This window comes from Macrobrachium rosenbergii, chromosome 19 (assembly GCF_040412425.1).
Source record: "Macrobrachium rosenbergii isolate ZJJX-2024 chromosome 19, ASM4041242v1, whole genome shotgun sequence".
In the NCBI taxonomy this organism is placed as follows: Eukaryota; Metazoa; Arthropoda; class Malacostraca; order Decapoda; family Palaemonidae; genus Macrobrachium; species Macrobrachium rosenbergii.
Window position 1 is genome coordinate 26,253,058 of NC_089759.1, and position 17,530 is coordinate 26,270,587.

A 17,530-nucleotide genomic window follows, 5' to 3' on the forward strand; every position below is an offset into this window, starting at 1 on the left:
GTCATTTTTCATAATAAGAATATTTAAAGGGATACTGTGAAATTAAAATAATTTAAAATAGTCCATTGTTTTTTAGAAAATTAATTTTTGAAGAAATTTAGACAACCTTCTTACAACAACAAAAATATACACTTTTTTGGTTACAGTACTATAATTTGAGATTAATTAACTACATAGCACTTACAACAACAACAAAAATATTAACTTTTTGGTTACGGTACTATAATTTGAGATTAATTAATTATTTAGCACTGGAAAAGCATCAGTTGTCTCGGGATAATCAAGAACAGATTTTTGAAACAAAGTAGCCTACAGAAGAAAAGGCTCTTTCAGATTTCATTCTGGTTGTTCTTATTGTTAATAAGAACTTGTAAAGCTTTTCCAAGTGCTCAGACTGCTTCCCTATTGCTTCAAATAGCTTCATTTCTATAGGTAAATCAAAAGGAGAGAGACAGCTTGGTTTTCTTACTTTAAATTTCCACTTCTCTAAGATATCTCTGAGGCATTGGATCACTGCCTGCTGATTTTGTTTCAGACATATCAATTTTGGCATCTAATTTTTGTCTTTCTGCATCTGCATCTGATGGAAAAAGCCTGTTGAAGGTTGCATCTTTTAGTGTCTTTACGTTTTTATGATTTGGCAACAAGAAGGGTTCTTGGGAATCATTTCTCTTTAGTAAATTAGGATCTTCGGGAACCCATATTATTCCAATGATATTTGTCACCCTCTGTGAAGAGTATCGTTCACTTGCAATTTTCTTCAATTCTGTAGCCAGCTCTGAACTGTGATTATCAAATTTTCTTCAGATGAATTTCCTGAAATTAAAAACAAAAATTGAAATCCACAAATAAATGTTCCTGTATGTTCTCTAATTTGAAATTGAGCAATAAACCAGTAATGGTGTTTCGGTAATGGTAATGCTCACTGATTTCCGAAATTGCTAAGTACCAGTAATAAATTACCAGTTTTCAAACTCTGTTTTAGACAGTAAAGGAATAGAAAAGAATTAAAAAGAAATCACTTGAATAGAAAAGAATGAAAATGCTAAAAAAATCGTAGACACAGGCATATTAGTCACATCAAACAAAAGTTTAGTGTAAACCACTGTAATATAGAGGAAAAAGGAAAACTATAAAAAGTATGAGAAACAAATGAAAAATTATAACACGTACTAAAGAACAATAGAGAACAAGTGTCACACATCTAAGATAGACAAGAGTCAAATGTATACCAAAATAAGCAAACCAGGACTTAGTACCAGGTACAGTGTTGGGTTAAGCTGCACCCAAGGCCTTGGCCTTCCCAGTCACATGTACTCAATACGCCTTGTCAGCTTTTACATAAGTAGCAAATGTAACTATCGTTGAAGGCTGAGCAGTGTGAGAATGGTGTAGACAAGTTGCCTGCACCAGAAAATAATGCAAGCTATTCACCTTAGAATACAAAATGAACAGGAAGCCAAGCATTGCTTCAGATAATCTGCATAAATACCAGGCTACATCACCCACTCTGTCACTTCATATATTTTTTCATCTGTGACACAGGAATGCTATATAGTATTACCATTTAATAAACCAGTACAGTACATGAATCTTCCCAACATAAGAACACTGGGAAAACATGTGCAAATTGGATGGAAAGTTTCCAGTCATGCATTCCTAAAAAGATTAATTTGATTCTCATTTGCAAATAGGAAAGTCCATATTAGGAAGTTGGAAAGAGTGCTGCACAATAAATATAACTTATTGAAAAATCATCACTGGTTAATATGTCAACATATGTGTACAAGAAAAGTTGTTTCAATTATTGAGATAAAAAAGGTTGTCATTGTAAGGAATTTGTAGTGATACAGTAACAGATTTTTTACTTTGACCATTAATGGCATTGCAGGACTAATATCAAGGGCTATATTATTTTGCATAGTACTGTACTAAACTAGCATTAACAAAATACTGTAGTGGGATGGATTGAAATGTGTAGTTTTAGATTCTCAGCAACATAAACTGAATCCATCTCGATCTTTATAAATGGAAGGTTACCATGTGTTAGAAAAAAATATTTGGATTGTTATTGAATAGCAGATTCTCTATTTGACTGATCCGAAGGTCACGTATGAAATCCCCTGAGAAGACTCTTACCTCTGTGGATGATAGTTAAAAATTTACTTATTGTACAAGACACTATCATATTGAAGTTTAGTTATGGATAAGAACATCTGTTTAACAGTTAACTAGCATTGCACAAGACACTATCATATCGAAGTTTAGTTATGGATAAGAACATCTGTCTTAACAGTTAAACTAGCATGAGATGAAATGTGCTAATAGTACCAGCAACCAATTTGTTGGACCTCTTTTTTTTTTTTTTTTTCCTTAACCTTTGGCAGTAGTAAATAGCTTCACGTACGTCAGTGATCAGCAGATTCATTAACACATACAGTATGTTACATGTTGGCTCCTGGCTGAAAGCAGGGTTAGAAGCTGCTCTTTCCCTACGTTCCTAGGTTAACCTTGTTTTGAGATTCCCACTATTAAATGTTTTGAAAGTGACAACCAAATTTGTATTTACTGGTTTAGAGACTCCTAATAATTTTCAGAAAGTGGAGTGGAGTGTACTCCCTATCAATAGCCATTTAGTAAAGAATGCTATTTATAGTTTGGCATTCATATTACGGGTATACAGTCTGTCCTGTTTCCATTGTTTATCATCCCCCAAAAAATAGCTTCATTATATTGAGGATCTTGGTGAAGAGAATTATATTACAATTAATAATAAAATGAGGAATTTAAAGAAAGAAAAATCAATTTGATTTACTTAAAAATTTAATGCCTGTTTTTTTACACTTTAAGTAACAATGTGGAGAAATATACTCTTGAAGTAGAGTATTTTATAAAATTCAGATAAGGAAGTTGAATCTGGGGTGGAAAAAATCCAAAATTCATTCACATACTGGACATAAATACTAAAACATATTTTATACTCTGCCTCATTAATTCTACATTCTTTTTCAACAGAAAAAGTTATATAGCCTACATCAAAAGCACTTTTGGATCGCACTAACCACTGGGATACACTTTGTACAAACCTGAAAACAAACAGTTTCACACACAAGAGGTCACCCTTTTGATGATAAATTGTTATAAATATGTACATCAATAAATTCAATACTTCCCTATTCAAAAGGGGGAAATGAGAAGTCTGAGCAGTAAGTGCATATATATTACCCAACCAGTATACTTGATAAATCAACTGAATAAAATTGTACTGAACAGAACTAAAACTAGCATCAAATTTCCATTGGATGAAACAAGAATCAGGGATGCTAAGACTAAAAATAATTATTGGTACCAGTATTTCCTCGTAAGTGATAAAGACAAGCTAGGCTAGTTAGTGACTGGACAAGCTGTGCTAGTTAAGCCAGATGCACACCACAAATAGTTACCGTATGTATTGATTTGTTTTTCTCAATACAAACTAGAGTAACGTTATACCAGAGTTATCTCTCTTCCCTTCCACAAGTTTTCTCACAGGCTTCTACCATATTTGATTAACAAGAATAAGCAAAAACTGTACATTCAAAACAAAAAATTAAGTATAAATACAAAAATAACTTTGAAAGATCTTGCTTTAAAGCATTTCATCAGTTTTATTTCCTAATTAGAGCTCATTTACTATCACATGAAGTGACATGACATTCCCATTGCAGTAAAGGTTATGTTCCATTCTGCCATTATAGAGCAAACAAGATCAACATTATTGTGCTTCCTCACTGAAACAGTAAACTGAAGAAAAAAAAATAAATAGGGATAAATCCCAAAATGAAAAGTTTGTTGAAGTGAACCAACAGTCTCATGAATCACAATATCCCAATTTACATCAATAAATCTGCTATTGATCCCTTATATCACTAGATTATAGCTCAAAAAATATTATATCTGGGCTGATGCAGTATGTTATATGAATCAACATGGTGTGCACATGGCAGAGTCCAGCAGTACAATACTGGCATTCATCTCATCCACTACTGCTTCGAGGGAAATTCCATACAATATGGTAGACTGCTTTCACCAAGAATCCACATAGTGAGGTACTTAACTTGAGGAATCTGCACAGTATTAGAAAACCTCAGATCATGTTCACCATTTACTGCTGCTATATTTCTCTTGATATTTAGTCAAGATTATGAAGGGAATGATTAATTGCCACACAGAAACTATCAAGAAGTTTGAGAAGGGAGCATTTCCCAGTGGTGTAATGGAGTTTTAGATCCAAAGACCCATGCCAGTGTCATCAAGAGGCAGAAAGTTTGAAAGCTACCAAGCCACAAGAAGAGACTTCTCGTGGTGGGGGGTGCAAAGTCCAAGAAATTTTGAGATATTCACTTAAAAGGGCAACAGACATATGAAAACATAGATGATGCCCTGAACAGATGGTACAAACATGAAAGGATTGAGGGCTTGGCATGTTAGGAGCCCTTATGTAGAGAACAATACTTTAGGATTGGCATATGTATAATATAGAGACCAGTTTTACTAGGAAGGCCAACCCTAACAATACCCAGACAGGTTAGATAGAATATTGTCATGGGTCACAAGGGAAATTTCAGGATATCAGTCCTGTGTACAGTTCTGACTGTGATTATATACACAAAGATGTTCATAAGAAATCAATGGTATTATCTGTAGAAGAAAAGCTGCCATATGTCCATGCCCTAAAGTGCAAACTTTTTCATATTGGATAACATTCTGGTTGCAGAGTGCCTGCCCATCATTGGTGCCTATCTTATCAAGAGTAATATAAAGGTTTGAAAGTCACATCCAATACCATGATATTGCAAACATCAAGATTAATGCACTGAACTTAATATTGGGAATACTTTCCAGCCATAAGTGGCACTTCACAGAGAAAGCTGGCAATCTTCTGACTTCAGACTTAAAAAAAAAAAAATATCTGTGACAAGGGTATTACAACTGGTTTCACAGCAGTACCAATAAGCATGGGGAAATAAAAAAATTTAATTGGTCAGGAATTGTCCAAAAGGGATGAGAGGGCATTGTTTCTAACAGGACATTGTTTAAGGCAAGGTCCCATACTGATTTTTTCAATATTCACATCTTGGTTAACCACAAGGAGCAGTTTTCCTATGTCGTTACACAAGGAAACCTGTATTTTCAAGCTCAAAGGGACATCTGCATGGTAGCTGACAAAAGCATTATGATTTGTACAATCCTCATCTCCCTCCAAGATAACACCAAAACCAGTTGGAATAGTTTACTCCATCAAAACAACAAGTATCATCTTGGTAATGACAAGTTATATAATCTATACTTTTGACTTCCAAAGTGCATCATTTTCCATAGTATACCAAACTGTTGATTCAAGAATAACCAGCCCTAAAGCCTGACAGATGTTTGTGAGCTAAAGAGTATTTACCATACTCTAATACTGTAATTAGTTGCAAAGCTCCTCATACAGAGGAAGTCTCCATTGAATTTTGAGCAACATCAGTACGGTATAGAGGTGACCACCAAGGTACTGTGAAGTTTCGTTTTTTTTATTTTTCTGTCTTTTAGAGTTTAGTATCAATTTCTCAGTTCATAAATACCAGGCATGTCAAGGAAGAAACCAAGTTCACAATTGGAATGCTGTTTGCAGGAGTATGTTTAAGCATAAACATGGCAGGATGAAACCTCCATTTCTTCACCTTGCCTGCTTGAAATTTAGCAACTAAAGCTCACAAATAGGAGTTCTCATTACTGATATTTTCATCAGATTTTCCCTCAGAGTAATCTTGATACAGTGGCTCTACTCTTGTCAAAATCCTCAGTGTAATGCATATCATAGACTGGTTTTATATACCGGCATCAAAAAGATAACCAATATAAAAAATATAGAATTATAGACAGATGGCCTCTAAGAAGCTTTTCATATATTACTGTATTTGTAAATAACACACTCATGGCTGAATTAAGGAGTGACAACAAGAGATTAGTCACTTACATTCTCCTTGTAAAGCAAAGAAACTTACTCTAAAGAATCCAGACCCTTTTAGTAAAAAGGAAAATTATTTTTATTTAGAGTATAAAGAATCCAGACCCTTTTAGTAAAAAGGAAAATTATTTTTATTTAGAGTAAAAGTGGGGATAAAAATCAATAAGTAATCACTAGAAAATCCTTATATTATCTAACAGGCAAACTTTAGGAGCCACATGAACCTCACACACAAACTTTAGATCTGGAATAATCAAAACTGTTGAACATCAGTAATGGTGTAAATGTACAAATGTATAAGCTCAGAATTATTAAACATTTCTAAACTGCTTTATAAGTTTAAAGGTTTTGTAGAAATGTTTTAACTAATAAATTGCATGAATCATTAGTTCAGATATCTCTAAAAAGAAAAATATTCCAATATTCCATTAATTATTCAGTACTGAAGAAAATGATGCAGCATGTATATACAGTATATAGTGAGGGCCATTTCTTGTAGCTTGTACAAAATAAAATCTTTAACATACCTATGTGAAGGATTGTTCTAGGTAACTGGACAATAGTACCTGACAGAAGAGTATTGATAAAGCCTAAGCACTTGTTGGGTTGTAAAATTTGAGGTAGCTTATGGGCCCCAACATGTTAAGTTTTACTGTTGTAGGTTCAAGAACTTCAAGAAACTAACTATATTTGTACAGCTGGTCAGCTAAATGTTAGTCTAGATCTTGGTTGAAGAGAAAATGCATCTAGTGTAAAGGTTGTCAATGCATAATTAAAGAACAGTTGGGTCTCATTCAAATAATTTTTATGCACAGTTGAAAAGCATGACAATTTACTCAAGTTAACAAATATTTATGGAGAAAATAGAAGCTTCAAAGTAAAGACTTTATGGGTGATGTACAAATACATATGAATAAGCAAAGCCATGCTTGTGTCTTTAGTTCTGGCACATACACAAGTATAATCACAAAGTACTGATTAAAGATTTCATAAGTAAAATTATGAAGCCTAACATGCTATCACTGTTCACTATCCTTTCATTCGAGAGAGAGAGAGAGAGAGCACTTTACTTCTAATAAAGGTTGAAGAATTCTTGCATTCTGATGAAACTAAAACAATATATTGCACACTGTAAATGCTTTGAAAACTTATGTTAGACAGTCGTTGAATCTTGTTACGGATTAGCTTCACATTAATTGATCTACTAAACTTCCTGAGGCATAATTTAGTTTTTCTTTATTTACTTTGTAAGAGAACAAAAGGATTGATAAATATAATGAATATGCATTAAGGATGTACAAAAATAACCAACAATTAAGAGTAGACAGAAAATATTGTTCAGACATATTACATAAAATAGATATTACTCGTTCTCATATATGATTCATAATTGGTCACAAGCATTTTATTTTAAGAGATAAAATTACTTCTTGAATAAGGAAAATAAAAAAAATTAAACATTCTTGTTCCACAGATAGCAAACCTCTCACTTTTACCTAAATAGCTAGTAAGAAGGACAAACAGGAGGGCTGAATAGATGTTAAAAAAAACAAAAGAAACATGACAACAGCCAAGACCTCCAACATTAGGTTTTAGATTTGCTATCAAATGCTCTTATGTCTTGACAGCTTGCAAAACAAGAAGTATGTATTTAATAAAAAAGATGGAAAAAGGAAACTTATCTACATGAAGCTTCCTTACTTGTTGTGGAGTTCCATTACCTTTGGCATTTTTCCTTTTAACTTTCCCAGTTGTGTTTCACACAAGTTAGTTTGTTATGGCATACATTATTTTACTCATAAGAGCCCTTAACCAAGTCTAATAGCTGAACAAATTTGATAGGGATGCACTGATTTGCAGTTGCCAAAGATAATGGCAGAAGACAGTTGATGGTTCAGCCACCAGTATAAACTGTTGGAAAAAGTGACCACATAGTTGTTGCAGCTATCAGTAAGTTCCAGCAAAGACTGAATGCCATTTACTTGACTAAGAAACACATTAAATATGAAAAAAATATAATACACATTAGATATGAAAAATATGAAAGTTCTCTCTTCCAAGACATTGATGTTACCGAGACTCCAATCCTGCTCCAAGACAAATTTGTAGGTCCTGCAGAAACGAGCAAAATGACTGTTTTGGAGCCTTAAAGAAGCTACTGAATTTCTCAAAATCCATGTTAGAAGAAAATCTCCCCACTAAAAACTATCCCTACCTCCTATGTGGAGGAGGTTTTAATTTCACTCTGTTTGCATCTGGAAGTGCAGTTGCATGAAAAGGAAAGGATCATGATCTTAGGAAATTTTGTTGCTCAGTCTGCATTTAGGGTTGTGCATATAATATGCAAATAACCTTGTTCCTGCTGTTTATTGATGAAAGTACAGTATGTACCATAAAGTATTTGGATAACTATATACTGTAAGGATTTACAATCTTGTACTGCCCCATGTAGTTTTGTAATTTCCGTGCCTATCCAGAAACCATACCATATAAAAGAAATGATCACAGCTATGGTCTATTTTGATACATATCTGACAAGTGTGAAAGGCACCATTAGACTGTCAAACCTAAAGAATTTGAAGGGTCCAACCCTAATAGCTGGGGCAGATATTCAGACTTTGTGCAAATGCTGTTTTGTTGAAGTCACATGAATCACATCATACTTTTTGGTTCTGTTTTTTGTAACTGCTTTGTTTTTTTTTTTTTTTTTTTTTTTTTAGTTTATTCTGCACAGTATTCTACTTTCTGTACTGGGCTGCTTTCCCTAATGAGGGCCCTGGCTTTTTAGCATCCTGTTTTCCTACTAGGTTGAAGCAACAACTTGGCACCATGGAGCACACACACATGAATCCCTGATGGCATATCTGTAAATCCTCTCTAGGAAATTACAGGCTTTTGGTTGGAGGTAAAAGGTCTAGCCTAAGACACCTGACAACATAGTTTTTGTTGAGTGCCCACAAAGGAAGATCCATATAAATACCGTTCAAGTTAAAAGAGAGTAGGAACTTTAAATTTGACAAAAATTTTTCTGGACAGATCTTCTAGTAGAAGTAGCAAAGTTTGTGCATCTTTTTTTTTTTTTTTTTTTTTTTTTTCGTTGGGGACAGAATGGTGAAACTAAGTAACATTACCTCCAGAAAGTGGAATTAAGCAACATTAACTCCACACCTTTTTGAAATGAAACTTGTCAAACAATGCTCTTATAAGGAAGATGATGAGGAATGGTGAGAGTTAACTCAACAAGATGCTGGGCAGAATGTTATAGTCTTGAAAACCAGTACAAGCAGCCTTGTGAAGTCATCCATGTGCTTTAGTATCAGCAGGCACCAATTTCTTTATATAAGAAAATATCATTTCTGGAGAGTTCCAGAAAATCCTAAGATTCCATTGTAGGGTGCAAATCATTTACTCAAGACAAAATTCCTAATGATGAATAAACTAGTTGATTTGCAGTGAATTGAAAGCTCTGGAAAAAAAAAAGGGATGTGTCATTCTTGGAAACAACACAATTCCAACTAGCAGAAGTATATGTGCCTTTGGCACATATTTTGAGTATGGTAGTTGAAATTTTCATTTCTTATCAAACTGAATCTGTAGGTATTATGAGGTTCTTCCCCAACCATCTAATCCATTTGCATTGTCTCTCATTATCCAGTCCAAGGCAGGGGTTTCACTTTTTCTTCACTATAACTACTAGTATTCGCTATTCTGTCAGACAAAAAAAAAAAAAAATTCTTTGATGTTCATATCATGGATCATAACCCTTTCATACAGTAGCAATGATTAAGAAATTCCAACCAAACAGAATGTGTACCAGTTGTTGATTCAACGTTTGTTCCTCCTCTGCAATTCCAGTCAATCATAAGATGACAAGTGAGAAAAAGCAAAAGTAACTTTGGTGAAGTTCAGAACTTAAATACCCACATATGAGTTCTCATTATTTTATTTTGAACAGCCTTTGCCCATGACCACCTTTAAGCTCTCCCTGACTGGAATTTTTTTAGTGTCCAGGAAATTTGATTCTAGTTGATGGCTAACTCCACAAGTTGTACTAGTTTATCCTTGTGCAATTGCCTGCTTTTATGCCTCAAGTTTTAAGTTGCCTAGACTTGAACCATATTTCTGGAAGACCAAGTCTTAACCCTTAAAGACAAACATTTCAAAACTAGCACTGGAAATGGGGGCCTAAGAGCCATAAACTTGCAAAGCTGAGAAGCTTACATGAAGCCTCAAGTTAATGTAAGTTTGCCAACCTTACAGCTTCCACAGGAAGCTGCAAAAAAATATTCACATTCTGCACGTGTTGAGTTTGCAGTCAGTAAGTGAATGAATTAATGGCTCTTATGTTGTACGTACCATGATCATTAAATTTTTTACAGGCTTATTAATCATAAGTAATCGTACTTCATGCAAACCTCTCAAGTTGCTGCAACTTATAGATCCTGAAAGATGAGACACCACTGTGCATAACCAGACCTAGCTCCTGTCTCATAGATCCTGAAAAATGAGACACCACTGTGCATACCCAGACCTAGCTCCAGTCTCAGAATGGCCCTACTCAATTCTGTGTGGTCCTATGCTTTGAGAAGACATGGGTGTTTTGCTCTCCCAGGCTCTCACCATAACTGTTATGGTTACAAGGTTGTGATGTGCATTTCATTTTCATTCATTTATTCACTTTAGTGATTTGTAAACATGTCACTGTAGCAATGTTTTAACTAAGAGTGTTTTTGCTCTTTCAAAGCCAGTGCCTTATAAGCTGCCATATGGTACTGTGAATATTTTGTTTGTGCTGTTAGTAGGTTCCACAATTCTCATTTCTTGATGGCTTCTTTGTATTGGATTCACCGATTCTTTATGTATAGAAATTTCTGTAATCAGTCTTATGAGGGCTTTTCTTGGCTAAGGGTAAATGCCTCTTGCTAGATGCAGTAAAAATTTTGTGTATTTGCACATTTACCTGCAAATGGTCAAGGCAGTCCTAACTGTAACTTAGGATAATTGGCATAGTTGGTAGAAATCCCCTTTTCTTTATCATTTAAGCAAAAAATGCCAATTATTAATAAATAGTTTGTTCATACAGAAACCTCTGGTCCTAATGTAAGGGAAATTTCTCTAGTGCCTGCTGGAGTCCGGTTAAAAACAACGCAAGGATTTGGTGGAAATGGGAGACAGCTGATGGGGTGAAGGCAGCGGTCATTGGCTGATCTGGCTTAGCCCAACCACGCTGTGTCGTACCAGTTTTCTCTCTCACCTAGAAGCCGGTTATTTTAGCACTTCCAGCCCATATAACACCTCGGCATTCTGGTTTTTCTTTTTCATTTTGTTCCTGCGTGATATTGTTTTTTTTTTGCATTCCTAGAAATGCAAACCCATGCATCATCTAAGCATTCCAGGCCTCAGAGAAGATGTCCAGGGGTTGGTAACAACCCTTGTTCTTTTTAGTAGCCCAATCTTATTCTCAGAACTGGTCTGAAGGGTTTGTTAAAAGCCCAGTACATTTATAATGAAGCACATAATTACTGGCATCCACTTGTGATGAAAAAAGTCGAGAAATAACCCTGGAAACTACGAACAACGAAGCCATTTGATGGCAAAAAAGGGGAAGGGGCCTCCAGCTACTACTGTCTAGATGTTGTCAAGTATTAATATTGTTCATTTTAACAAATATTCAGCATTTTTCATTTGGCCTTGCCAGGCATTTAGTCAAGTAAATCAAGAGGGGTTGTAATTAATATGAACACAAAATTAATAGTACAGCATATAATCTACAAAAATAAGTGTTACAACTTTTCAATCATTCATTCCTAACAAAAGGTAAAATTTTACCCGAGGAAAAATTCTCCACTATCTTTTTTTTACCCTCACCTACTGTGTATTGCACATCACTGACCAACTACTCTGCATACACAAGGTGAAAATTACCAGGTTTACTTTCATTACTAAAATTACCATTAACCTAGTTACCAAAATAATTTCTATCTTTTACAGGACCATAAGAGCACCATAGGATATACCTCAATAGGACATATAATTATGTTCATATTGATATCATTTAGCAAGTCAAATATGGTGCTTGATTCTTTAACATCAGACTGCAATTTTTTCTAGGCACCATGAGGACTTACAAAAAGGATACACTAATTTATGTAAGAATGTACACAGTACAATATACATATGTTAAGGTAATATTTGTTTGCAATTAAATCTGTGAAAGATTTGGTGAGTTTTAAGGTCTCGTTACTCAAGGAAAGAATCTCTTAGGCCGTGTACAGTTTACAAGAAACATTACTGTATTACCAAGAACATTTGACACTGTAACTCCCAATAATTTTTAACTTTCCAATGGTCAGTAGACAAAACTTAGGGCTGCTGTGCATTCTGAAAATGTCAATATTAAATTAATTTAATATTCATGCACAGATGACTGCATAATATGTAGGTAAGCTCATGAGTTCTGCAACCAGCACAAACAAACATGCCACAATTTTTTCCCTATTATAGGAAAAAGAAGCCACTAATAATACTTGCTGTTTTTGCTTTCTGAAGAGAAAACAAGGCAAAATTCTAAAACACACTTCATGCTTAATCATAATTACCTGTATGTTGAGTGCCGTAACAAATGCTCCCAAAACCCCAAAGAATTCTTTTAAACCCTTAAAATTTCAAAACTTTAACAAAACCGATCTTTCTCAAACCATCTACAAACAGTAATCCATTTATACTAATGACTTTGTTATACAGTAAGGGTGCTCCAGAGAAAGGTTCTCCCTTAAACCGTGACATTAATTTCTCTTAAAGGGAGACAATCACTAAACGTTTACTGTAACCAACATTGGTCACTGTTTCCCTTCCTCCTTTCCACGGGGTTTACTACTGGAGCCTGGGTCCATGGAATGACTACTCCTTGGTACAAGGAGGATACTACCATCAGCAGACTGCTGCAAAGAGTACTCATGTGGTGAATATGGGTTTCCATCTGGATCACGCAAACTCTGTTAAAAAGAAGGCAATGGTTAAACTAATAGTATTAAGTATTACAGCATTTTCATATAAAAGTACTTTGACATAGAGTAAGTAATCTATATGACAATGTCACTATTCCAAACTTTATTTTAAGGAAATATCCTTCAATCCTACAAAATACGCTATTACTTAGTAATATCTCTATAGCACGCATATGGCTAGCATAACAACTTTAGAGAATATATAATTTAGGCCATAGGCCAAGCGCTGGAACATTACGAGGTCATTCACTGCTGAAACGGATATTGACAGTAAAAAGGTTTGCAGGTGTAACAGGAGGAAAACCTCACAGTTGCACAATGAATTAATTGTTATGAGAGGGTGGAAAGTAAGATGGGAGAAGAGAATATGAATGGAGGTACAGTAAAAGGAATGAAAGGGGCTGTAGCCAGGAGCCAAAGGGAATGCACTGCTGGCACTACCTCCATACTGGGAATAACGTTAGAGACATTCCAAAGAATTTTGTTTAAAAATATAAACCCATTCCTAGAAACATTCCAAAGAATTTTGTTTAAAAATATAAACCAATTCCATTTCTGCCAATTTCTTTTTGCAGATCTATGTAGAAAGAAAGCAGAAGTACTGATACTACTACTTAAACAACCAAATACTAATAAACAACCGAATACTAAGTCCTGCTCTTGAACTGAATTGAATATAGAATTTAGGCCAAAGGCCAAGCACTGGGACCTATGAGGTCATTCAGCACTAAAATGGAAATTGACGGTAAAAGGTTTGAAAGGTGTAACAGGAGGAAAACCTCGCAGTTACACACGAATCATTCAATTGTTAGGAGAAGGTAGAAAGTAAGATGGAAGAAAGAGAACATGAAAGGAGGTACATTAAAAAGGAACAAAACTATTTGCAGCCAGAGGCCAAAGGCATGCTGCAAAGAACCTTAAGTACTGTAATGCCTACAGTGCACTGCATAAGGTACACTGACGGCACTAGCCCCCTATGGGGAAATCACCAACTCAAATTCCAATGATCACCTACTAAAAGAAAACTGGTGCTCTAATGCAACTTTTTAACACTGCAAATGTAAATCCTTACTGCATTTCAGGTGAATCGCATGCTAACTCCTCTAAATGAGCATAGTACAGCACCTACATTCATACCTCTCTTAGCTAGACATACCATGGCTACCTCACTTCTACTGGGGAGACAATAGAAGGAATATAATCTTGAGCACAAGATCCTCTGGTGCCTCTTTTCAAAGGTCTAGTTTTTTTTTTAAATGTGCAACATCCCACTTTGAAACTTGGCTGCTTGCACAGGCATACTGAATTTTTTTAAGAAATCTAACCAGACTAATGAGTCGCACAACTGAACTCGTAGGTGCAGGATAATGGCTCTGCCCTTAATTATGAGGTGAACTGAGATGACAACATTACAGATGTTGGAAGAGAGCAAAGGGATGTACCGTAACAATCCGTTACTGAAAAAAATGCTGGTCCGTTGCAAAAAACCTTTGGTACTATATACTGCAAAAGGCATGCTATAGGCAGTAACAATTCTGGGAATTAAATGGAGATTAAAAAGACATAATAGGCCAACATATATCATATATGAAAATTGAAAAATAAAATCGAAAGGAAAAAGCAATGAAACAATGGATACAAATGTTTAACTCGCACAAACTATTATGATATTCCAGTGAAGTGGTTCTATAGGCATAGAAAGTGTCAAGAGATATTAAAGTCCTTCATGAATTTACTGATATCTCTAATGAAAAAATAAAGATGTAACTTAACTACTGTTTCAAAACAAAATTTGTCAATGTTACAGTAAAGCATTTATGGTACTTCCTGCAAAGAAGATAGATTAACTAAACAGGAAAACCAATAAGGTAGCAATTTTTAATAAGAAAAATTCATTCTCTGATAAATACCACTAGTGTAATTAAATTATGAGAAAGCTAGCTACATTTAATGTATCTCAAAATGTTTTTGCAAAGCCACAGATACACAAAAACTGCCTTGCATTTCTAGACTCACATTAAGAGAGGTCTCAAATACATTAGGTATATTTCTAAATTATAGTTCCCACAAAACTTTATAACACTTAATGTTACCAAAGTTTTACTCAAGTATACTCACCTGAAAAATGTGTCTGTAAAGCAAGGAAAACTTGTGCTTTATACGCGTTCGTTCTGAACTGAGGAATTCAAATTCATTGCACAATTCATTCTTGCGAGTCTGAATTGCTTTCACTTCATCAGCAAGATGTAATATTTGGTCCAGTTTACGTTTCCTACAATTCTGAGCAGCCACCTGAAAAAATAATGTCATAAAAACTACCTGTACTGTTACAAAATTTAAAAATGCAATATCATGGAGGGAAAATTCATAGCATAATGAAAGCTCCACACCAACCCCTCTAGAACAGAACATTGTATATTTGAGCTTTTAACAACTAAATATTTACTTACATTACCTATAATTGTACTAACATCCTGTCCCATCTCCATAAAAAAAAAAATCACATTTTACTTACAGTACTGTACAGAATGAGAAAAAGGTAATGATATTTTCCGAATAAAATTACTTATTTTTCCAATAAAATTACTTCAAGTCTTTGTATGCCTAAGAACAGAATGTTTATTTATATGTCCTTCATTATCCATATAGTAATCATAGAGTCAGGTTACACTCAACTGAATTTGTAGACCCTCCAGTCTATGAAAGACATCTTGCTCCTTTTCTTGACGACTATTCCAACATTCTTCCTGGACAATGTTTCATTTCTATCCTCTCGAAAAATTTGCTAAACCATTATCTTTATTATTCAATAAGAGCAAATATCCCCATTATTTGGAAAAAAATCTTGGGGTTTGGCCTTTTACACCAATCATTTTGAAAGTTGTGGGCAGATACAGATTAACACTTAGGGCTTAAGAAATTTATGACAAAATAAAACTACAGATCTACCCACTGACTAAAAAAAATAAAAAGCCTTTCACAAGACATAGTGGCTCTACCTAGACACACGAGAGGAGGGGAAGGAAGCAAGGAGGCAAAAGATTAGGACTCAAGGTTTTCTTCTTCATTTCACCATGACTAAGTTCACTGACATTTAAAAAACTTTCTACAACAACTTCTAACAGAGATGATGATAACAAACATCTAAGGAAAGAGATAGAGTAGGTATCATCCTCTCTTGAAAGACATTGCCATTCAGTTTAATTTATTTGGTTGGCATACCTTATTCTTGCCACGTCGGCGAATATCTCTAATAAGAGACAGTTGGGCTTCAGTTAGATCATACTTGGAAATTCTTTCATTAAATTCATCCATAGGAAGGTTAATAATGTCATCACAGGTGATTGGAAGATTCATCGCTCTAGCTCGTTTTTCATCTCTGGATAAAGTTCTCTCGTGTTCATTCTTTTTATCTGAGGGCAAAGTAATTAAAACAATTAATATATTTTGCTAAATAAACCATAATTTCACCTCTACATTAGTAGTGCATGTAAAAAGTCCAATATAAGAATACATTTTAACACACGGAAAAGTGATCAACTCCTCTGCTAATAAAAATTGTGCAACAATTTTGGTGAAACAACAAAACACATACCTTATATAAAAAAAACTGTCATGATGGCTCACAAACTGATAAGAATTAGTCATTGCTATTCACCATATGAATAATAAAACATACCCAAAATTTGTTTAATGAAGAAAGCAAAGTTCCTGAAAGGTCAAATCATAGTTTACTCAAGAATTTGGACCTGCACTCTCTGTCATCTACCAAGACATTAGAACAAGAAGTGATGGAAAAAGATTCCTATTATAGTTTGGATGCCCTAGAATAAGAGATCTTCACTACAGGTTGCCCTCTAACCACCAGCAACTCTCACTCATTACAATATCTCTGGTCTTCTGGATGTATACTTGAAAGATGTAACCCTACAGTTAGTAGTTTTTCTACTGATACCTATAATTGCTAAATCAAGGATTAAATCCTTGTTCAGAATTCTCCCACAGCTTCAGCCACTGCAAATCACTACACAGGAAGATCATAAGTAGTGCATTCAATTCCCTGCATCCCCACTGATACTTATCTCTTACAGTACTTTACAGCCCAGTTCTTCCACAATACAGTACATACGCTTCCTCTTTCCCTTGACCATACCATCTTACAACACTCACCTATCTTTCCACCAACGCTGAACTTTTATGCATCATCTTTATTTATCTACTTGTCACACTCTTTCATCCCTTCTACCTCCATTTGCAATAACCATCCACACTTTGCTTCCCTAAAAGTGTGTTACCTCAATGAATTTTACTGGTACAGTATGTTATCATTCACCTTTTCATTATCAATCACATCATTAATTTATATATTTCATCTTCATCGCTGCGCTGAATAATACTGATGGGGTCCAGCGCTTGGTCTTCAAGACCTAAATTTCATAATCAATCAATCAATCAATCAATGACCCTTACACAATATATATAACTCTTGCCTTCATACATTCTTATATTTTGCCAAACCTTTTGCCGAGTT

At 34.7% G+C, this 17,530-nt stretch overlaps 1 protein-coding gene and 1 long non-coding RNA gene across 9 annotated transcripts in view; one reads left to right on the plus strand and one right to left on the minus strand.

Moving 5' to 3' along the window:
* The window catches only part of LOC136848765 (uncharacterized), a 205,695-nt gene that overhangs the window by 157,769 nt on the left and 30,396 nt on the right, over positions 1-17,530 (plus strand). The gene's annotated exons all lie outside the window — the stretch shown is intronic.
* Positions 2,806-17,530, minus strand: part of cnc (cap-n-collar) — a 455,033-nt gene continuing 440,308 nt past the window's right edge. For all 8 annotated transcript variants that reach the window (XM_067121352.1, XM_067121351.1, XM_067121345.1 and 5 more), the window contains 3 exons: positions 16,222-16,412; positions 15,118-15,291; positions 2,806-12,987 (listed from right to left, as the gene is read on the minus strand). In XM_067121352.1, the coding sequence (XP_066977453.1) occupies positions 12,832-12,987; positions 15,118-15,291; positions 16,222-16,412 (521 nt within the window). In that variant the 3' untranslated portion in view covers positions 2,806-12,831. The remainder of the gene's footprint in view (positions 12,988-15,117; positions 15,292-16,221; positions 16,413-17,530) is intronic.